Genomic DNA, 23573 nt, shown 5'->3' with positions numbered 1-23573 from the left:
CAAAAAGTTGCCTCACGTCTGGCCATTTAGCATTCTCTCCCAGGCTCTCACATATGTAACAAACAACAGTCATCTCACTAGCCGTATAATATGTGTGGTCTTGCACATATGGAATCTGATTCATGGTATCTTATATAGGGTCTTCAAAATAGCCATCTGTTAGGTACTCTATCAGAATACTTTGCTGAACATTTGTTGACTTTGATCTTTACACCATTCCTCATTCATGGTTTCTCTCATTTGGCATACAACATGTGGCATTATACTCACGCTTGCCCACACAGGACCTTAAGCACATGGCATAAGTGACCTCCAACATTAAGTTTTCTCTCAAACTTGCTACTTAGGACTTCTCACATTGTCGCATTCAGAGCATCCTACACAGGACCCCAAAAACAATATTTTGCCTTTCAAGTTGGAACGCTGGGGCACTCTCTGATGTGTGTAGGCCACAAGATCTCTCAAACTAAATCCCATTCATAGATTTGCAACAACAGTAAGGTCATGGATGGAATGCTTAATTGATATTAGCCACTGGCAATCGTTCAGATCAAATCACAATTTATCCTTTTTCACACACCATGACACCTCAGTTTGGCCCCTGCCATAGGCAAATTAGTCTTGCCCCTGATCTAGTGGGAACAGTCTAGTCCGAACTGCCAAGCCTAGTCCTACCTGAACTAGAATACAAGCAACTTAGAACTGGTTTCACCCTTATTATGTCCTCTTCAGCCAGGGATAACTTGGTTTCAGGGGTACAGTGAGCATGGGACCCATGACTGGGCATACCTGCCGCACTTCGGGTGTCAATTTCAACAACAACATGATGGATGAAATGCTTTAATTTATCTCAGCCATTGACAATCACTTGTGGCGGCATCCTAATCGATAGTTTTTTGCCCATCATGCCACCACATTTTGAACAAAGCATATGCAAATCAGTCTTGATCTTGCTCCAATGGGAACATTCTAGCCAAACTGCCAAGTCAGGTTCTCCCTGAACCAGAATACTAGCAACCTAGGACCAGTTTCACCCTTATTATGAGCTCTTCAGCTAAGTATGGCTTGATTTCAGTGGCATGGTGAGCATGGGACCCATGTCTGGGTATACCCACAGCGCTTAGGTCTACTCAGACATCAGCACACTTATTGCCTCTCACATTAACTATAACACAGAGCATTTCACTCACTGACTCTTACATAGGGCCTTTTGGATATGGCTCCTTCAAAAACAAGGGTACATATTTTCAACAGGAGAGGAGACTCACACAATTTACATTCACAATAAAGCTTGGCACTGTAGCCTCACTTGAAGAATACGCCATGCTGAATCCTCCTCTTCTTTGTCTCGTCCCGTGGCCTCACCTTGCAGACTTATTTATCTAGTCTTGCCAGAGATAGCCCACGCAGTGCTGCCTGTGCTGATCTATTGCGATCAAGCCCGCCCATTACTTACCACTGGTTGGCTTCCTCGTCACTCTCATTTTGTATATTTTCATTGGTCAGTAGAAGCTGTTTTCATTTTATTTTGTGAGTCTTGCTTCCGACAGCTTTGGAGCATTTGGGTTTCACCTTCTTAGATTTGACACCCACACACTAAATCTCTGCAAGGAATTCTTGCTACAATCAAATTTTTGTGGTTGACTGTATTGTTTGTGTTCCTCATGAAAAGGTAAAAACCCCTGGGCTGCCAAGTGCATCATCGACCGAAACATGCATAACAAATGTTTCGGATATGTTTTGTTTCCTCAAAGCAGCGCAGGTAAGACTGGATTTCATGTGATGTTACAAGTCTATGTAAAGCGGTGTTCTGACTGTAGTATGCACTGCTGGTACCAGAGCCGCAGGTTTGTTTTATTTTGGAGGGTCTGTCTCCTGGTGAAACTCAAGGGATACAGCTTGCACACCTCACTCTGCATCGAGGCTCATCAAGTGATGCTTCAAAATGCCACTGAGGAGGGCCGGGGTTTTCAGGACAGCCACTTCAAAGGTAATTCATTTTGTTTACCTTGAAAAACGCATTAAAATGCTTACTGCTGTCTGCCTTCTAGTACTTTAATTTCTGTAAATCACTTTGTGGTCTCGGTCTCTTTTAATTTTGTTTTGAATGCTAAAATAATATTGACTGTGTGTATTTTTATGTGTAAAGGAGTAAACATCATCCCACAGATGTTATGGGGTGCCGCACGCAGTTCTCATTGGAGAAATAAGTGTGTGTGTGTTAAAGGGAGGAGTGCAGGTTTTACATGCCCTTATATCAATCAATCAATCATAGACATTTCTATAGCACGCTACTCACCCGGAAGGGTCTCAAGGCGCTGGGGGGGAGGGGTCAGCTACTGCTTGAAGAGCCAGGTCTTGAGGAGCTTCCTGAAGGAGAGATGATCCTGGGTCAACCGGAGGTGGATCGGGAGAGAGTTCCATGTCTTGGCTGCCAGGTAGGAGAAGGATCTTCCCCCGGCGGTGGCTCTGCGGATGCGTGGTACGGCGGCGAGGGCGAGGCAGGTTAATCGTAGCTGGTGGGTGGGCGCGTAGAAGGTCAGGCGGTTGTTGAGGTACTTGGGGCCCCGGTCGTGGAGGGCCTTGTGTGCGTGGGTGAGGAGCCTGAACGTGATCCTCTTGCTGACGGGGAGCCAGTGCAGGTCTCCCAGGTGGCTGAAGATGTGGCTGTGTCGGGGGATGTCCAGGACGAGTCGTGCGGAGGCATTCTAAATATGCTGGAGTCTTTTCTGAAGTTTGGATGTGGTTCCGGCGTTGAGGGTTTTTCCGTAGTCCAGTCGGCTGGTGACAAGTGCCTGGGTGATCGTCTTCCTGGTTTCGGTGGGGATCCATCTGAAGATCTTACGGAGCATGCGCAGGGTGTTGAAGCATGATGAAGAGACGGCGCTGACTTGTCTGGTCATCGAGAGGGAGGAGTCCAGGATGAAACCCAGGTTGCGTGCGTGGTCCATTGGTTTGGGAGTGGTGCCCAGGGCAGGGGGCCACCAGGAGTCATCCCAGGCGGAGGGTGATGATCCCAGGATGAGGATTTCCGTCTTGTCTGAGTTCAGTTTCAGGCGGCTGTTATTCATCCATTCGGCGACGTCTTTCATCCCTTCGTGTAGGCTGGTTCTGGCGGTGGCGGGGTCGTTGGTGAGGGAGAGGATTCGCTGGGTGTCATTGGCGTAGGAGATGATGTTGAGGTAGTGTTTGCGTGCGATGGCTGCGGGAGGGCTCATGTAGACGTTGAACAGGGTTGGGCTGAGAGATGATCCCTGTGGTACGCCGCAGATTACTTCGGTGGCCTCGGATCTGAAATGAAGGAGGCGAACTCTCTGGGTTCTTCCGGCGAGGAACGAGATGATCCACTCCAGTGCCTTCTCTTGGATTCCGATGTTGCTGAGGTGCTGAAATAGGGTGCGGTGGCAGACAGTGTCAAATGCTGCGGAGAGGTCCAGGAGGATGAGGGCCGCTGTTTCCCCTTTGTCGAGCAGGGATCTGATGTCGTCAGTGGCTGCGATGAGGGTGGTCTCGAAGCTGTGGTTGGTTTAGAAACCGGACGCTGTCTGTTGATGGTCTGCTCGATGATTTTGGCAGGAAAATGGAGGAGCGAGATGGGGCGGTAGTTCATGAGGTCGGTGGGGTCCGCTGTTGGTTTCTTCAGGAGGGCGCTGAGTTTGGCGTGCTTCCAGATCTCCGGGAAGGTGGCGGTGTTGAAGGAGGTGTTGATGATGTCCCGGAGAGGGGGTGCGATGATGGAATCGGCCTTGTTGAAGATGTGGTGGGGGCAGGGGTCGGTTGGCGATCCAGAGTGGATGGTGTTCATCGTGCGGGTGGTGTCTTCGGTGCTGACCGGGGTCCAGGTGCAGAGGGTGGTGGTGGGGGGCGTAGGTTCGGTGGTTGGGTGCGTGGTTGGTGCGCCAAAGCTGTTGTGTATATCGGCGATCTTGCGGTGGAAGAACGAGGCGAGTGAGTCGCAGAGGTCTTGCGAGGGAGTGATGTCGTTGTTTCCGGCGCTTGGGTTGGAGAACTCTTTGACAATGCTGAAGAGTTCCTTGCTGTTGTGGGCGTTGTTGTCCAGTCGTTCTTTGAATGCTGTCTTCTTGGTGGTGCAGGTCAGCTGGTGGTGTTTGTGGGTGGCTGCTTGAGGGCCGTCATGTTGTCCGTGGTCTGGTCGTGGTGCCAGGCTTTCTTGTGGGTGCAGCAGTTTTTCTTGGAGATCTTGAGTTCGTCGGTGAACCAGGGGACTTTCTTGCTGCCGGGTCTGCTGGGAGGGTTCTTCAGTGGTGCGAGGTCATCTGCGCAGTTGGTGAGCCACTGTGTGAGGTTTCTGGCTGCTTCGTTGGGGTCCGTTGTGCTGGCGGGAGGGTTCTGGCGGAGGGAGGTGGTGAGCTGTTCGGCGGTGATCTTGCTCCAGCTCCTGCGAGGAATCTGTTGCGGGTGGTGGTGGGTCGTGGTTCTTCTGAAGCTGAAGTGGATGCAGCTGTGGTCAGTCCAATGAAGTCCGGTGGAGTGGCTGTAGGAGATGTGCTTAATGGAGGAGAAGACGGGGTCAAGCGTGTGGCCGGAGTAGTGGGTGGGGGTGTTCACCAGTTTCTTGAATCCGAGGTTAGCGAGGTTGTCCAGCAGGGTGGTAGTGTTGCTGTCCTTGATGTTCTCCAGGTGGAAGTTGAGGTCCCCTAGGAGGATTTAGTCGGCGGAAGGGAGGGCGTACGGGCTGATGAAGTCGGCGATGTCTTCGCTGAATTGGGTGCATGGTCCCGGGGGTCTGTAGATGAGGGTGCGTTTGAGGCTGGTCTTGGGGTCGGTGTGTATCTGGAAGTGGAAGTGTTCGGTGGTGGTGAGGGTGTCGTCGGAGTTGGTCGTGATGCGGATGGTGTTCCTGTGGACGATGGCGATGCCTCCTCCAGTTTGGGTGATGCGGTCCTTCCGGGTGATCTTGTATCCGTCCGGGATGGCTTTGGCGAGGTCAGGCGCTGAGGAGGCGTTCATCCAGGTTTCTGTGAGGAAGGTGACGTCTCTGGTGACAATGAGCATCATTTCAGTTTTCTTTGATGAAAATGACTGTGGGTGTGCCTATCCAGCCCTTACGACATGCATTTGTTGTTGTTGCATCTGACAAGTGTGTGTACAGTACGCAGGGTCAGATTGGGAAGGCGGGCATTTTTCTGGTGCCCGAGGCCCTGTGCTCGAGGCCCTGTGCTCGAGGTTCGAAGTGGACTGTTTTTTTTCCACATCAATGTTCGGACTAGGTCTGCTGCCCTGAACTTGCAAGGCCTCAGCAGCCCCCACCCAGTCCAGCACAGATTAAGACGGCCCATTGGCAAATATAGAATGACAACGGGACAGCCCCAGCAGGCACACCATATGTTGTGTGCTCCCGCCCTAACCTTTGGCTATGACAGTGGGACCTGCAGCCACGGCCCATGGAGGGAGTTCCGTGGGGCAGAAAGGCGGGTCCGGGGGTGCTAAACAACGAAATATGGATAATTGGAGGTAAGTAAACAATGTAATGAATAAAATGATTTTCGTAGCATGCCCTGCATCGCATTTTGCTCCTATGGCAATCCTGAAGGCAGAGTTCTTGGTTTTGTGTGAGAGGGTGCCCATGCATGAGCTGAGCCCCTCTTCAGCTTTCAGAACCTATTCTCTGAGGCAGTTCTGTGATGCAGCCAGACGATATACTCTTAAGTGCATTATAACCTCGCGGTAAATGCTAACTTTGAATTGGCAAAGATAACACTTGATGGACAGAATGCTGAACAATGTCATACATCACCCCAGTACAGAGATCTGGGCCCAAATCCATTGTTTTTTTGCACTCCACACCACCCCAGTTCAGACATGGTCATATGCAAATCAGCCTTGACCCTGTGCATCATGGGAACAGTCCAGCCCGAACTGCCAAGCCATGTCTTTCCTGGACCGGAATCAAGCATCCTAGGACCGGTTTCTGGTTATCAGCCGTCTTCAGCCAGGATAGCTTGACTCCAGTGGTGTGGAGAGCATGGGACTCACGTCTGAACATACCGATCCCACTCGGGGTGACAAATGCAAAGATAACACTTGATGGAGAGAATGCAGAACAATGTCATACATTCACCCCAGTACAGAGATCTGGGCCCAAATCCATTGTGTTTTTGCACTCCACACCACCCCAGTTCAGACATGGTCATATGCAAATCAGCCTTGACCCTGTGCCTCATGGGAACAGTCCAGCCCAAACTGCCAAGCCATGTCTTTCCTGGACCGGAATCAAGCATCCTACGACCAGTTTCTGGCTATCAGCCGTCTTCAGCCAGGATAGCTTGACTCCAGTGGTGTGGAGAGCATGGGACTCACGTCTGAGCATACCCATCCCACTCGGGGTGACAAATACAAAGATAACACTTGATGGACAGAATGCAGAACAATGTCATACATTCACCCAAGTACAGAGATCTGGGCCCAAATCCATCGTTTATTTGCACTCCACACCACCCCAGTTCAGACATGGTCATATGCAAATCAGCCTTGACCCTGTGCCTCATGGGAACAGTCCAGCCCGAACTGCCAAGCCATGTCTTTCCTGGACCGGAATAAAGCATCCTAGGACCGGTTTCTGGCTATCAGCCGTCTTCAGCCAGGATAGCTTGACTCCAGTGGTGTGGAGAGCATGGGACTCACGTCTGAGCATACCCATCCCACTCGGGGTGACAAAGGCAAAGATATCACTTGATGGACAGAATGCAGAACAATGTCATAAAAGGGGGGTGGAAGCACCCCTTACTAAGATATAAGTTACCTATATCTACCTTTAATCACTGACACATATAAACATACAAGTCATTCCTATAGCAGGCCTTATCAATCCTGAAGGCTGAGTGCTTGTTTTTGTGTGAGAGGGTGCCCATGCATGAGCTGAGCCACTCTGCAGCTTTTAGAATCTATTCTCTGAGGCTGTTCTGTGGTGCAGCCAGACCATATACTATTAAGTGCGTTATAACCTTGTGCATGGTAAATGCTAACTTTGGAATGGCTGCATCAAAACATGTCGTGTTTGGTGTCAAACACTTTGGAATCCTACCCCCGTTCAGTCCTGGCGGCGGGTGTAGAATTCAACCCTTATAGAGGGAAAGACATTTACACACTTGTCTAACAGGTAATAGTTTAAAGGTACCCTGGCATCACAAAATAGATGCTGCAGCCAAAGACACGGGTCTGCCCTTCTGCTTCTGGATGGAACTCTGGCAGGGGAGGCCTGGACACTAGGTTACCTGTCACAGGGAGGTGTAACCACCTCCCAGACAGGCTTTAGTGTATTGGGGTTGGGTGGGGGCACTCTGAGAGTGCTTTTCAGACAGTGCTGAGGGCACATTTGATTTCCCTGTGCATAGCCCAGTTCAAACCGCTGGCAGGGGCACTCCTCCCCTGCTCTGGCACAAAACAGGACAAAGGAAGGGGGTGTAACCACCCCTCTTCCCAGACCCTCCCATAGGTGGGTCCCCAGAATATGTGCAACCCTCTTTTGTAGTATAAGTATGGAACCCCAGTCCTTAGGAATTCAGATTACACCTGGACAAAACTCTGCAACATAAATTCTGGAACTTCAACATTCTACACAACTAAAAGACAGAAGAATCTCCCTTGGGGTCAAGGAGTGACTCCCCAGTTCAAAAAGGCACCAACAAAGCATTTACCGGTCTGCATCTTCAAAGTTCCCGTCGGACCTGCAGCTCTAAGGCAGACACGAGTCCCCAGCAAAACTGAGACCTGCAGCCCGAACGAATGACATGGAACCGGAATTCCTGACACCATGCACATTGGCTAAGTGCATTCATTTCCCAAGCTTTCCTGAAGTTGTGCTTTGGGTTACTTGTAGCCCAAGCCCTGAGCATCATCTGCACCAAAGATTGTGGGCCTACACTCCATAAGTGCTCCGCGGGCCTGCTTCTTGCATTTCCACTTGAGGCTCCTTCGCGATCCCTAGTCCGTTGACAGGTGGGTCCCCTCGAAGGTAACTCTACTTTTCCTTGGGCTTCCGTGATTGCTTCAGATGTGCCATGACTCCCTACCAAGTGGTGAGTCTCCCAGACCTTGCTGGTCTGCTCCAAAGCCTATCGCTGCTTTCTGCGTGGGTTGCTGTTGCCAAGGCTTGTTGGGTCCAATCTGGGCCCGACACTGCATCACTCGACATCCTTTGTGGGATAGCTCAAATCCAGCTCCTGGTTGTCGTGGACATCTCCAGGACCTCGTGGCTGAAGAGTCAAGCTTCACCTTCTTCACCACCTGAAATCACCCGACATCGGTGGGCATCCGCTCATCACCTTCTTGGTCAGGGTAGTGACCCAGACTCTGTCCCCTCTGCTTTCAGGTTCTTCACATCTCCAATCCAGGATTGGATCTCTCGGTACACTTTCCTCTTGGACGCCAGCAACACTTTGCACCATATCTCCATTGAAATGACGACAAAACCAGACACGAAAAGACACCTATGCACCCGGCTTCCCTAGGTGAGGTAACTTGAGTACTCCGGTGCTCCCACGGGTTTGACTCTAGAACCTCCTAGTTCTAAAGGGGTTTGCTCCAAGTCCTCTTCCAAGTGTCCTTTATCTTTAAAATTCCAACCACGACTTTCCCAATTAAAGTTAATGGTGATTCGCTGCTGTGTTCAGACACTGCACGCATCTCCCGTGGGTCCCCTATGTCACTACCTTGGTTGGTTCCTGGTGGCCCCAATGGTTTTACAGGCTCTAGGTCTTGTATCTATGCAAGTTGTGATTCTTATACCACTTTATTTATATATGGTTTGGTACGCCCCTGGAGCTCAACGTATATTGCGCTAATTAACTGTGTGCTAATTAAGTTTACTGAATCTACTTTTGCCTCTAGCCTCATAAAGAGACTAGAGGGGTGTGTTTAGAATAAATACATATATTTTATATATATACCTGGTGTGGTTCCCCTTTCATTTTGTCATTCACAAGATTATAGACTGGTAAAACAAGCTGATTTACATTCCTTCAAGATTTATCTTGAAGGCTGCTCTCTAAAGCTACCACTAGGATAGCTTTCTATTTAGGTTGTCTTTAATCTACCATCAATAAGGGTCATTTTGACTATTGCAAGGTGCCCACTGGAAAAGTGGACAGCATATGCCAGGCCAACTTCTCACAACAGTCACCAGCTATTTACATTTTGATATTCTTTTTCAATCAAATACCATTTAGTACACTGCATATCTATGAAAATATTTTTAAAAGCTGAATATTATTCTGTAGACCTTTTGTTATTCACACATACTCATTGAAAAAGTCCTGGTAAGGGGAATCAAAAATACCAAGCAATATGAATTTCATCCAGTAGTTACCTCTTCTCTTTGGGGGAGGATGCCCAGGCCTATTTTTGGCCCCAATCCGACCCCCAACAGTGCGAAATGTGAACCATGCCATATGCATGGGAGACATATATGGTTAGTTAATTTGTCGTTCTGTCATAACTAGTTTGCATTTTCAAACATGGCTACAAAAATTGTCATAGGTATTAGATCTTAAGTAAGCAAAACCTATTTTCTTTGCCGCTGCTTGTTTATTTCATCTTACCTTTTTCTCTGTGGACAAACTGTCTCGTGGAGAAGCACTTGCCATGACTTAGGAATCAGCACAAAGAAGCAACACTCACCCAGCTCCCAGTCTGAAGAGCACATGGTCTGTAGCATCCAGATGGGCAGGGTGGGCTCCAAAATGGCCACGCCCATGCTGGCAAAACAGATGGACCCTGTAGAGAAATGACAGTGACTCGTGAATAGAATACATTTACCCATACCGCAGAGCTTTTGCATTTGTCGCCAGCATTTTTGTCCTTGTTGCACAATTGCTGGCAGAGGGGCTCTACTTTAGGGCTTCATTATATATGTTCTAAAGCAGTATGTCCTCTCCGTGCTTCTTTCTGACTGGTTTTTCCAATTGATGTCCTTTGATTACCTTAGGAGTGTTGTTAAGCATTTTTTGGAGTGCACGTCCAGATGACGACAGTTGTTACTTGAGAGTACCCATAGCCAGCAGCAAGCCGAGTTTGGGACGAGTGGTGGGGACAGAAAGGCAGGCAGGGGAGGGGATGATGGGGGTGGGAGTGTAGGTGTCACAAAGAGAGGGGGCAAAGTAAAAAATATTTTAAAAAAAACCTTCAGCCGGCCACAGATGCCATCAGGCTCCGGCTCCCAGAATGCCCTGCGGCCAATCCTGATATGTGCCCTCACATGAGAGCAGCTTCAGGAGTGGCATGTGCGCCCTGGAATGGTGTTCCAGGACAGACTAAAGTTTGTGCCTGCTCTCCCAAACCCCAGCAATGCAACTGAGGAGGGAAAGAGGTTCACTGCGCATGAAGGTTTGGCTTGCCTCAGACGACCGCCCAAACCATTATGCGCAGTGCACTACCACTCCCCTCGGTGTCGTCACCTCCCAGGCCCCACTCCCAAGTCTTAGCAGGAAAGGAGGTGTCCTTTTTTACCCTTTCCTGCTGTTCGTTTTTGGGGGGAGGCACCCGCTGCTGCCCACTGCCCTAGCATCCCAGGTTTTTAGACACAGCAGCACTCTTCAGAGTTACCAGAGAATCTTATTTGGGCAATGACTTTATAAAGAACACTGAAGTCAATTAGTCAAAGATTAATCCAGGGCATGGGTTTGGGTTAGGAACTCAGATGCAATCTGAGCCAAATAATAAAAATTAAAATGTTTCATGTAGGAGTGTATTCTGCACATTTACCATTTTAGGCGCTGTGTGTTACTGCCTCGAGAAGCTGCAGACAGTTTTTTCAAGGTGGAGCCGGTGGCATCATTAACATCGGATAAATTGTACTCATAGGTAAAATTTCTTTACAGAGCCATGAGGGCATGGGCCCACATTCAGGATTGCTGAAGTAGTCGAACTCCATGCAGTCCACTTGTTCACAAGTCAACATTTCCTAGTTCTGTGCAGGTCCGTAGCTTTTAACCAACCCTGACTGAAAAGGAAATAGCTCAGTAATGCAGATAGGTAGGTAGGCAGCTTAGCAGGCAGGGTAAATCAATCAGGAATATGCTACAGAAGTTGATGTTTTCAACCCCCTGAATTCCCACCACCACCAAATCTATCACCTAAAGGAATCAATTGATCCACTCACTTTAAGGTGTATCAGGCAAAAAGGGTATCAGGACTAAGGCAATCACACGTGAAAGGTGAAGAAAGCATACCAACTCTTCCAATGTTGAGAAATGTCCTGAGCACATCTCCCTTTAAAAGGATGCAACCAAATCGATTTATCGATTTAATGGAGGTCACCTTAGCGTTCCCTGGCAGATGGACATGGGTTGTGGACAACAATGGAAGCCTGAGTGGTTCTTCTTCCACGAAGACAGGCGTGGTAAATTCCCAAGAAAAGCTCCTGAATTCTCCAATGCATATCTTCACACAACCAAGACATAACCCTGCTCGAGAAAGGCTATCAAGAGGAAGATGTGCAATTAAAGTTAGCAGGGACACAGCTGGAGAGACATACCATCTTTTGGGTTAATCACCTCATGACACAAAAATATCTGGGACAACCTTGAAAAATACAAAAAATTGAAATCAATTAAACTGGAAAGTGTACAGTTAAGTTAGGTATGAACGTTACAGTCCAATAGTTAGGGTAAAATATAGATTAGATGGAGGGATTTGTTTAAAAATCATGAAGGAGGTATGGGTGATGTCACCTAGTAAATAAAATGATTAATAGAGAAGGTATACCAGTAACTATTTATGATTAATGAAACATAGTATTAAAGTTAATGATTTACGTTAAAGGTATGGAAAGGGGATATGGGGGATTACCCTGTACATTATCAAAAAACATGGAGTCCTAGTTTAGCCTTGGACTTCCAACCCAAAAACCCTGATTTATGTGATAATTAACATAAGAAGACTCTAACTTCAATAAGCCAAGATTAATCTTAAATGACTATAAAGTAACACATGGAAAAGTCCCTCAATATCTCCTCAGAAGGCCTATATACTAATTGATGATGCTCTTTCTCTGGGTATCGAAGAGAAGCTGGAAGCCAAAAATGTGATCCAGGATATCAAAGTTTGTCTGGAAGAGGTCCTCTTAGGAGATGTTTGCCAGCTGGTCTTGGGTAATAAAGTGGTTGTCAGTATTTCTCCACTTAGGACAATCTAATTCCTCTTCTTCCCTGCAGATTACCGCAGTGAGGTGTGTGTGTGGAGAGGCTGTAGATGCTTTGTCTAGTCCCGTAAATTAGAATCACAGAAGCACCGATCCTGTGACTGGTTCTCATCCTCTTTAGTGCAAGTCCAGAGGGCTTGGTAAGAATCATGCAAGACAACACAGGGACAATGCAAAAAATTCTAAAATATTTACGAAACCATGCTGGCGGCCATTTTGTAAAGAAACAATTATACGATATTTCAAGCTGGGAGGCGTTCCATGGGTCGAGCATTGGCGTTACTTTGCTGTCACCCATGGATGTTGGCGCTTTACCAGGTTTAATAAAGCTTGTAAACATGGGAGTGCATCAAAATATGACGCCTTCCCCAGTGGGGCGTAATGAGGAGAAATATCTTATAGTCACCTCATCATTTCCTCTTTCCACATGAGCATAATTTTGTAGCACACACAGAAAGCATAAAATGCCTCTAAGGATTGTTTTGTGAAGGGCGTTACCCTTGCTCTATGGTGCAAGGATGTCTGCATTGGCACTAGGCTGCACACAGTGTGCCTGCACAAGGAGAGAGCAGAAGTGCTCCGTTTCTTTTAACATATGAGGCATTTCTGCTCTCTCCTCTTCACGCAGTGCAGCACAGCAGCTTTGCTTGCGGTCCTGTGTTGTGTGGAAGATTAGTAAATGTACCCCATATTCTTTTCCATTATAGAGAAATATCAGCAGTTTATTTCTCTTGAAGGGTGCAACCAGAGTGACTTAGAAAATGGATTTTACTTTAGTCTTCTACAGCAGATGGACAAGGGATAAGGACAACAATGGACGTCTAAGAAATTCCCCTTCATCAGCCAGACATGGCAACTTCTGTAGAGAAGCTCAGACATTCTCCAATTCATACCTTTACACCAACAAGACAAAACCCTGCTTAAGAAAGGCTGATTTACCAAGAGGGAGATGCTCAAGTGTAGTTAGCAGGGGAGGAGCAGGAGGGAAGAGTAAACAAACCTAAGAGCCTCATTTAGAATTTGATGGAGGAGAGCCTGGCAGCTGAAAGACAGCAGGGGTGTCTTTTTTGTTGCTATGATTACATTCTTAAGGGAAAGATCTGTGATGGGGCTTTCACTGTAGCAGCAATGTGACATTTTCATGGTGGCAAAGACTATTGAAATACTTTAAATAAACCCCTCTTTAAACAATGCCTTTTATGGATTAAGAATGTGGAAACAGCAAAGCACTTCATGGTCCTTAACTAACTACCCATCATTTGGAAGGTGTCACCAGCCTTGAAACATTTTCACTTCTGATAGGAACAAATGGCTTCCTAAAGACTACTCTGAGGTTTTGCCACCCTGCAAACCTTCCCTGCCTTCAAAATATGGTTCCCTTACATTTGGCTGTTTACAAAATCCAAAAGCAAAGTTACTTAAAAGTGTAAAGAGTAAGTTACACATGTAAATAACTCAAAAGTGTAAGTTACCTTTGTGAATAGTCCTTACAGATTGTGAATAAGATGTAGGCCCTTCAAATTGCTGGGCACATGTTTTACACCTTTGGGGTAAATTTAAATCAGGATTTTGTGAACTGTCAAAAAGTAGTAAACTTACTCAAAAGCGTAAATTATTCAAAAAGTGTAAGTTACCTTTGTAAATCAAGCCCATAGGGCCAATCTCTCAAGAACTCTACCCAACAGGGAAATAGGTTAAAATTCTAGCACTACACCCCCTGGTTCACCTCCCATTCCACGCTATCGTTGTTTGCTGAATAATATCATCCCACCACTAGCACACGTCTCACTTTACCATGGCAACTTCTTTTTCGCTGATAACGCCTTTCCTCTTACCTAACACATCTCAATTCAACATCATCATCAAATTACTTTTTTCGGTGTACAACAGTACCATAAAAGTACAATACAAATAAAAGGCACAAGGCTTGGGACCTACTGCCTAGTAGCAATACAATTAATACAAAGTGTTAAAAAGTAACAATACAATTAATCTCAGATGATAAAATTGAAAACTGTGCTAAAAATTAGAGAGTCTAAAACTCCTAAACAAATTACATTCAAAATGGGTCAAAAATGGAACAAGGGAAGTATAAAACAAGCATATCGGGATGGGAGCCCCCATAAAAAAAAAAACAGCATGAGTGCTAGTGCAAAAATGTAGCAACCAGTGCCATCATCCCACATCTTTAGTGTTTCTCAATTGTGCGGCCATCCTTAAAAAGTTAACAGTACAAAAAAGTGTAAAAACCTATTCTGGCAATTTTAAAAACAACAGAGCCACCTTTGCATTTTTGAACCTAGCATACTTTAAAATACTTTTTCAAAATAACTTCCTGGGGTGAGCATAATAGGGGCACAACAAAACAAAATGGAGCGTGTCCTACGGAGACTTATAGTCGCAGCCGCAGGGGCCCCTCAGCTCAGAGGATGTTATATACCCGGAAGGAAACCCCAGTGTGTTATGAAGTAGGTTCAAATTAAATTGAGTCATTAGAAATCTGTCCTGAGCATTATAAAAATAGGAGAGATATGGTTCCATACCTGGGCTAGATTTAGCCAGGAGGTTGGCTCTCAAAGATGGTTTTGCCATCTCTATGTCTTCCCTAATGGAGGCCTTGTTCTGTAGAAATGCGGACTTGAAAATTGCCTTGTCCTGGACTAACAGATTTTTTTCGGATTGGTAAAATAGTCAGCATAGCCCAGGCCAGACAGGGTCTCCCTTACATATTTAAGCCAGGGGATGTTATACCCGTGCTCTCTGGAAATACAATCTGTTATTATCAGCTGGCTTAAAACCGCTTCAGGGTTAGACCATATATTGAGCCAGCAGGTGAGAGGTTTCATTTGAATCCTATCTCTAATGTAAGTGATACCTAGCTCTTCGTGGGTCGAGTGGGAAGGTGTGCTCCAGGGGACTCTGAGTAACCATCGTAGGAATTTGTTTTCTTCAATTTGGATCCTTGAAGGGTCGATGAAGCCCCAAACCTCACTACTGTATAGTGTGTTAGCGTTGCAATGGCATTGTACAAGTACAGGATTTGCTCAGGGGCCCAGGGGCCCAGAGACCCAACCTGTGTGCGAAGTTCATAACTGCCACCGAAGGAACTAATAACAGATCTGCATTTCTCATCTGACCGTATGTTAAACCTGGTGCGGCTGTCAAATAAAATTCCCAGATAAGAAAATGCCTGCACTTTTTCCAAACAGTGGGTGCCGATCCTAAAGTTACATTTCCTGCCTGGCCTTTTTCCCATCTCCATGATGTATAATTTGGAGAGATTTGCAGACAGGTCCAGGATCTCCATGAAGGTGACAAAGCCGTCTATGAGGTGCTGAAGGCCCGGTGCAGTGCATGACAGAAGCACTGCGTCATCCGCGTAGAGCAGAACAGGAATCCCTCTTCTGCCTATCCTCGGGCAGTCCACCCCTAGTGCTCCTAGTGCCTTGTCTAAATCATTAATATATAAAGTAAATAAAAAAGGCGCCAGGATGGAACCCTGTCGCACACCCCTAGAGCAACGGAAGGGATCGGAAGTGTCTCCCTCATCGTTGTTCTGACCTGGTCTAGGGTGTACTGATGCAGGGTGCTTAAAATATTCACCAGTCCTGTGTCGACGCCCATGTCCCCGAAAAGCTCCCACAGTTGCTTGCGATTAACGCGGTCGAATGCTGCTTTGAGGTCCATGAAAGCCAAGTACGCCGTCTCATCACTAGCGACAGTGTACTTGGCTATCAGGAGATAAAGGTCGAGACATTGATCAGAGGTTGAGCGACCTGGCCTGAAACCATACAGTGTCTGAAATTATGTCATGTTCATCTGCCCAGTCCATAAGCCGATTGAGAATAGCCCTCCCCATGACATTCACTGTTACATTGATGAGGGAGATAGGCCTGTAACATTGTGGGTTATCTTAATTGCCCTTTTTAAAAATCTGAACAATTATCGCAGTGGACCAGGATGAGGACATGCCTGACTCCACTGCCGTGTTTATCACTCTTGTTAAAATAGGCACCCACAAGTCAATAGAAGATCTGGGGGGATCCCATCTGGACCCGGGGCCTTATTCCGGAGTAGACCCTCAATTCCCGCTTTTATCTCACCCAGAGAGAATGGGGTTTGGGCAAGCCTTAGATTTCCTATCTCTACTGATGCTGCTTGATTGCTCGTACTATCATGATTATAGAGGCCTTGAAAGTGCTTCACCCAGTCCTCTGGCAGGACGTGGCATGCAAGCTTGGATTTGTTCTTGTCTTGGAAGCAAGGTATATTTAATATGTTCCAAAATGCGGTCATATCCCTTGATTCGGCTGCTTCCCTCAAATTCACCCAGGCCTGGTGTTGCAATGAGGTTTTACGGTGTTTTAGTGCCTGTTTGTACCTCCCCCGGCAAGTGGACACCATTGTCTTATCTTTAGGGACAGTCTTTAAAGCTGCCTTCAGTTCCCTCAAGGCGCTAGAGCATTGCCGATCGAACCACCTAGGTGTATCCTCATGCTCTCTTGGCATTCTAAGCCTAAGCAGGCCATTGATGCATTGTTCGACTCCCTCATATGCAGTGATTAGATCCCCCCCTCTACCGATGGATCTAGGCACTTCCAGACCCTCCATAAGTAGTGGCCATAAAATATTTTCATAATTGGTGTTAGCCCAACTCAGTCTCCTTCCCTGGTCGTTGGCTATAAAAAGAGCCTCTGATTTGCTTATGATATGGGTGCTTGACTGAATCAGGGTCCCTTAAAATCAACACCAGGGGATTATGATCACTGAAAGCACTTAACTCAACATTAAAGCTTATAATCCGGCACTTTAAGGAGCTCGGGACAAAAATAAAATCAATAACATAGCCCTTTCCCTTGCCTTTAAAGGTTGGGAGGATACGATGGTCCCCGTCTCCAATCAGATCCATCGTGTGAGTGAGGGCGTATAAGCCCAGCAACTTACTTAACTGAGATCCCTCCCTGGTGCGTTCCATATGCAGTCCCTCTTCCCTTGGGCAAGCATACCATTCCCCCTCACTGCTAATCAAGTGGGGGCAAAAATGACAATTAAAATCTCCCAGTAACACCAATTGAGCGCTCGCAACCCCAAGCGATTCGACTCCTGCCAGCCTATGTTCCAGCTCTGTCATGCAAAGTAGGGTCTGTCCGCCCGTGATGGCATTATAAAAGTTGATAAAAATTAATTTAAGTCCCTTGTTCGTATACATTATTCCCTGTGCGCAGTCTGAGTCCCAGGCTAGGTCCTCCCATTTTCCCTGTAACCTCAGGTCCACATAAGATATTAGGCCTCCCTTGGCTCACCCTGATGAGGATTTACGCGCTGGGACAAAATACATTTTGTAGCCTTCCAGTGCTAGTGCGCTACAATCTACCTCCCAAGTTCTTGCTGGCAGATAATGTGAAATCTCCTGATGTATCCTAACTATTCCTGTTTTATTCGTTTACTGGACAGACGTGCTATATTCCATGAGATTATATCAGTGTTTACCTGCACTCATCCTAGTGGGGGCTTGGGCCTTTGATCGATATGCACACTTAAAGGTGCGGCTAATCTACATGGATTTGTCTCTACGTCCAACGTAATAGGGGCTCCAAGACTGAAAGGCGATGTTGACACCACAACCATCTCCACAACTATCCCTCCTTTGTCCCTGGTGTGGTGCACATCCTCCCGTGCCGCCCATTGTCCTGGCGCTGACCTCCCAGTCAGTCAGTCTAATTTGCTTAAAGCGGAAACACTTTGGAATGGCGCATAGCGATTAAGTAACGGTACTGGGCGACCCCCCCTAAATTGACCTCGAAGGGTTTTGCCTCGAGTCTTTCCAGTTAATAGGGTGCCTCAGGTCTCTATAAAAGAAGCTGAGTGGGAGCAATCTAATGCTAGTACCACCCTCATCCTGGTAGGTCCCCTTCTGTTTGTTGTTCAATAGTTCTCTAGCCATCTCCGAGCACCTAAAGTTTAAAATTATGCAATCTCCCGGGAAACCCTTCCTGCTATTTCCGATCCATGACACTCTTCGGCCATTAGGATATGTCTATGATTTCTGATAATGAATCCTAAATTATTGGCCAGCCAGTAAGCTGCTTTCTTGATCAAGGAGCGTGCAGTATCTTCCCTTTTGTCTCTACATGCTGGGATCCCTGTCAAAACCACGGTGTATGAGCTTGAAGCCGGTGGGAAGTCTAGTACGGGTAAAGCCTGGGTGTTCAATTCCTGATCCGCTACTAATGACCCTGTTTCATCGGGTTTAGCGGGTCTACCCCCAGGGGATCTAATTGCTGGAAGGGTATTGGGTCTGTACTCTAGCCTCTCCTCCCTTGTCTGCCCATTGTCTTCCTTAGAGCTAGGTGGGCCTCGGTCCTTTCTCATGTTGGTTCCCTCAGGTGGGTTCTTCCTTGCCACCTCTTTCCTAGCCGTGGGGTGGGCATGTTCGTTGCTTACCCCTCCAGTGCAATCATTCATGTGTGCTACCTTGGGTTGTGTACTAATCTCAACATCCCCCACCCTGTTAGTCTCTGGGCCCCTCGCCCTTGGGGCCATGATGCTACCTTGTGTGAGTAGCTCCGTCAATTGCCCCTCTATCACATTCAGTCTCTCGTACAAGGGTCCTAAATGGGAAGTTAGTGTGATATCCAGCATTGACAGTAATTATCTGTCCCTTCTCTGCGACATCGCTGACTCTCTGCAATTCAGACACTGGGTAGAGGTTGTGTGTGCCCCTTCTACACTGGCCCCCTTCGCTTTGGTTCCTCCCCTCTGTCTAGATTTTCTCGGAATGTGTTGTCCCCCTCTCCTTAAGCTATTACCTGGGGCTTGATGGCTTGTAGAGATGAGTCCATCCCCAGTGGTGAAGTGATATTCTGAATTATAGCCTTTGCGGAAGTACTGGCTACCGTGTTATGTTGGCCTGGGGGATCCCAGTAAGGGGGGATGGGCACCTGGCTATAAATCCCATGGAGGATCTCTTGTATTCTATTAGCTTATCCAGGGAGAGTCTCTTTCCTGTTAGCTGTATTTGTTGGGTTAAAAGGGACTCAGCCCTTGTTAGGAAAGCATCCAGGGTCCCCTTTACCCCCGACTACCGAGCTTACATCTTTTCGTTTACTCATCTCACGAGAAATGGCGGCAGATTCAAAATGTAACTAGAATAGCCCTCTTTAGGGGGACAATGCTCAGTACCTTGTGATTCGAAGAGAATCTAGAATGTCTTGGTCCTGCAAGCCCACTCTTCGACCACCTCTTATGGCTTTACGGTGGAGTTCAGGGCCTGTGGATATTACTGACAGGTCCAACGCCCGTCCTTATTTGGAGTTTCTCTGGTAGTTCTATTGATCCATAGATATAATTAAAGGGGGTGGCCCATCCGGGGCTCTTTCGGACCCTGAAGGGCACGGATGGGCCCGCCCTTGGCCTGGGCTTGGCCCGCGCCTAGCCCGCGCACGTCCCGCAACGCATGAACTCTGCGTCCCTTATGAGCACCACCTGGCGCTTCCCCAAACGCGGTGGCGGCGTGCTCACCAAAAATGCTGTCAGGAGTTGTAGTCCTCCAGTTCCGGCGGTGGTGGTAGTGGCAGCAAGGATGATGGCGGCCAATGAAGGCAGTAGGAGTGCAACAAGCAGGATTTTAAAGCAAACAGGCATGGTAAAGAATTTATTTCCAAGGTTTTTAGCAGGGCTCAATTATTTTCTGTACCACTTCTCTTTTCTGCTCTTAAACCTCTTTAATTCTCTTTCTTTCACCACTCTCTTGTAAGCCGAACAAAACTCACTTCTTTTCTGAGGCATTTGTCATTTCAGTTGTCCATGTTCAATTCAGTTGCTCTCATACCTGGAGCTTGCTGTGCTCTGGAGTAATAATCAGACCCAGGGAGCACCAAGATTAAATGTCTCCTTTACTATGATATTAAGGTTTTTCTATCACCCATACAGAGGTCATACAACATAGTTCAGCATTCAAGCCAAACAATGTAAACCATTGTCTGTAAGCAAAACAAAAAACAAATTGATGATTTTCCAGACCAGACAATAAATTACGCATTTTCATCTCATCAGTGGCATCACAGAACATACCATACTCTTCATTGCATAATTTTATGTGAATTAGGAAGCATCACATAAATGTTGTAATCCCAACAATAAATAACCATTTGAGTTTCATGCAATAACATGCAAAATGATAAATATGAACAGAGATGTACAATTCAACTACATCATTAACCCTATTCTTCAGTTTGGAAACGGCTTCTTGTGAATGGTACAAATCTAAGATCTATGCAATTGGGAATCAACTCTAAAAGAGATGATGTACCTAACAAGCACTTGGGTTTGAAGAAATATACCTAATAAATACATGTAGAGTGGGAAAAGGGGAGATACTGAAACAGAAGAGTGAATTGAAGAGTTCTGGGCCCACCTCATTGAAAGTGGTAGAAAGGCCTGTCACTCTAACTCCTACACTAACCCCCAAAACAGAACAGGGAGATCCCAGAAAATGGGGTTGAGTGGTCATCAAAGGGAGCACAAAAGAAGTAATATGCTTAGGGCTGCCTTCCAAGCTGGGTGTTTGAGGTGTGAATGATGATTGCATAGATACATTACTGCAGGGGAAGCGTTCTGAAGACCTTGGGTGAACACATTTTACGGTACTGAGGAGAAGCACAACCTTGGGTTGTATGGCTCAACCACGTATGCTTAAACCATGTGTTCCTTAACAACGTGATTGGAACAACAAAATAGTCTTAACCACGCCTTCCTTTACCACGCAAGTCTTTGCAAAGACTTGCCTTAGGGACAGCGCTGGACTTTGGAAAAGAATAATTTACTATTCCAACTCCAGTTCGCGCAACATTAGGGAAAGCGTTGGGCTTTAAAGTCCAACGCCAATGTATCTAAGGCATGTTGGTGTAATGACATATGTGGTGAAGGAATGAGTGTTTAAGAAGCATTTGTTCTGACGGGGATAAACAATAATGCCGATGAGAAGAGAAATGGAAAGAAACTTGTGATGGACATTGAAGCAATGGGACTCCGAATACTTAACCGTAGAATAAAAACAGACGTTCCACCATTAAACAGTTACTTTGGGTATAACGGATTTTCCAGGATCGATTACACCATGACTTCGTTTATATATGTTCCACAATATTATCTTGTACTAACTAAAGAAAGTAACCACCACGCACATGTCTATTTCTACGATACTCTCCAACCCTAGTAGGCACCTCACTCATAGCAACAGAGGCTCTGTTCCCAACAACCTCACTAAAGTCCCTCTCGCTACGGAACCCTCCACCTCCCCTTGCACCCCCAGACTCAAATGCACACTTCTCAACTGTAGGTCGGCCCAAAAACACGCGACGGAGGTCGCTGAACTCATCTTGCCCAGGAGCCTTGACCTGGCCATACTAACTGAAACATGGTTAACTGAAGCCTCCAACCCTATCATGGATATCCTAGTCCCCCCCCAACTACTGCATCACTAGACTTGACAGGTCCAACAACAAGACTGGTGGCGGAATCGCCTGCATTTACAAGAGCAACCTATCCATTAACAAAGTCACCGCTCCATCTCTTACCTCATGTGAATACCTCTGCCTTGATGTCACCAGTGAGAACAAACATGTATGTTCACTACACATCATGTACCACCCCCCGGGGGACAACATCGTCTTCTCCCAACAACTCATGGACACAATATCAATCAACGCAGGACGGCAAAACACACAAATTTACCTTGGTGACTTCAATCTCCATTGGAATGACTGCGGTGACGCAGTAGTTAATAGCCTTAAAAGTTTCCTTACCGCTTCGGACCTCACTCAAATTTGCAACACCCCGACACATGACAAAGGCTCTATCCTCGACCTGGTCATTTCCAAAGAAGGCACCACTCAACTTGACTCAATACAACCGTGTGACTGGTCAGACCACCATATTATCACATTCCTCATCAAGGAAAAAGTAAAACTCATCCCGGTGCAATACGCCAAGCCCAAAGTCTGGAAAAGAGACATGAGGAAACTCAATCCAATCTCTCTACCCCCCAACAGCTGCAATCGCCTACTCCCCCCTACCGATGCTACTGATGTTCAGGACCTAACTGACCACTATCTCAACTCCATGGCCTCAATAATCAATGAGGCCGCTCCAATGCAAATGAAAAGAGTATCCACTAAGATTTCCAACCCCTGGTACAACGGGAGTCTCAATGAAGAGAGACAGGATATGCGAATGGCAGAGCGCACCTGGAGAGCAGTTCCCTCGACATTGCATCTCAAAACTCTGAGGAAAAAGAGAAATGCATACTTCAGGAAAATAAAACGCTCAAAGTCAGAGTTCTTCAGAATGCAGCTAGACCAAGCAAAAAACCGTCCAAGTAAATTGTTCGAGCTAATCCGATCTCAATCTAAGGAACAACTCCCAGCAGTCGACATCATGAGCACTACTCCTTCCTGTGAAGAGTTCTCAGCTTTCTTTAACAAAAAAACTGACAATATAAGGAGCGACCTCCTCATTGACGCAAGCCTCTACTCAATACCCAACTGCTCAACACCAAATAAACTAAAAAACAATGCAACATGGTCATCTTTTGACACCTACTCTGAAGAAGAAATTTAAAGAATACTCAGCACCCTAAAACCATCCAATCACCTTACGGACCCTCTTCCTGCTAACGCCGTAAAAGACATCATCCCTTGGCTACTCCCACTCTGGACTAAAATTATCAATAGCTCACTACAACAAGGAACCATCCCGGACTCCCTCAAAGTTGGTCAAGTTACACCTTTATTGAAGAAACCATCAGCCGACCCCATGGACCTAAACAACTACCGTCCGATTACCAACATTCCCACTCTCGCCAAACTTTTGGAGAAATGCGTCCAACTACAAATGACAAAGCACATAGAACAGTTTGATCTCCTCAACCCACACCAATCAGGCTTCCGAGCAGGGCACAGTACTGAAACGGCGATGACTCACATAATTGACGACGCCATCCAAATCTTAGATCAAAATAATACCTGCCTCCTCATCCTTCTTGATCTCTCTTCAGCATTCAACACAGTAAACCATGAGAACTTACTCGAACTCCTTAAGACAAGAATGGGATTCTCTGGGTCTGTGCTTCGTTGGTTCACTTCCTTTCTACACAACAGGTCTCAAAAATTCAAGAGCCAAAACCTGATGTCTTCCCCAGTACCGGTATCGTTAGGTGTTCCGCAAGGCTCCTGCCTATCCCCTACTTTGTTTAACCTTGTTATGGAACCTCTCACCACTCTGTTACAAGCATCCAATGTACACTTTCACATGTACGCTGATGACACGCAAATATATCTCAAGTTACAATCCCCTAAAGACATCCTGAGTCTGAATTCAACGATCAGAAGCACCCAATCTTGGCTGGCCGACA

At 46.6% G+C, this 23573-nt stretch overlaps 1 protein-coding gene across 1 annotated transcript in view; it reads right to left on the bottom strand.

The window, feature by feature from the left end:
- Positions 1–23573, bottom strand: part of LOC147725140 (chromaffin granule amine transporter-like) — a 353689-nt gene that overhangs the window by 172215 nt on the left and 157901 nt on the right. The window contains exon 9 of the mRNA XM_086967117.1: positions 9640–9735. Coding sequence (XP_086823243.1) covers positions 9640–9735 — 96 coding nt within the window. The remainder of the gene's footprint in view (positions 1–9639; positions 9736–23573) is intronic.

Source organism: Lissotriton vulgaris, chromosome 4_1, assembly GCF_964263255.1.
Source record: "Lissotriton vulgaris chromosome 4_1, aLisVul1.2, whole genome shotgun sequence".
In the NCBI taxonomy this organism is placed as follows: Eukaryota; Metazoa; Chordata; class Amphibia; order Caudata; family Salamandridae; genus Lissotriton; species Lissotriton vulgaris.
This window is presented reverse-complemented; position numbering and strand designations above follow the sequence as displayed.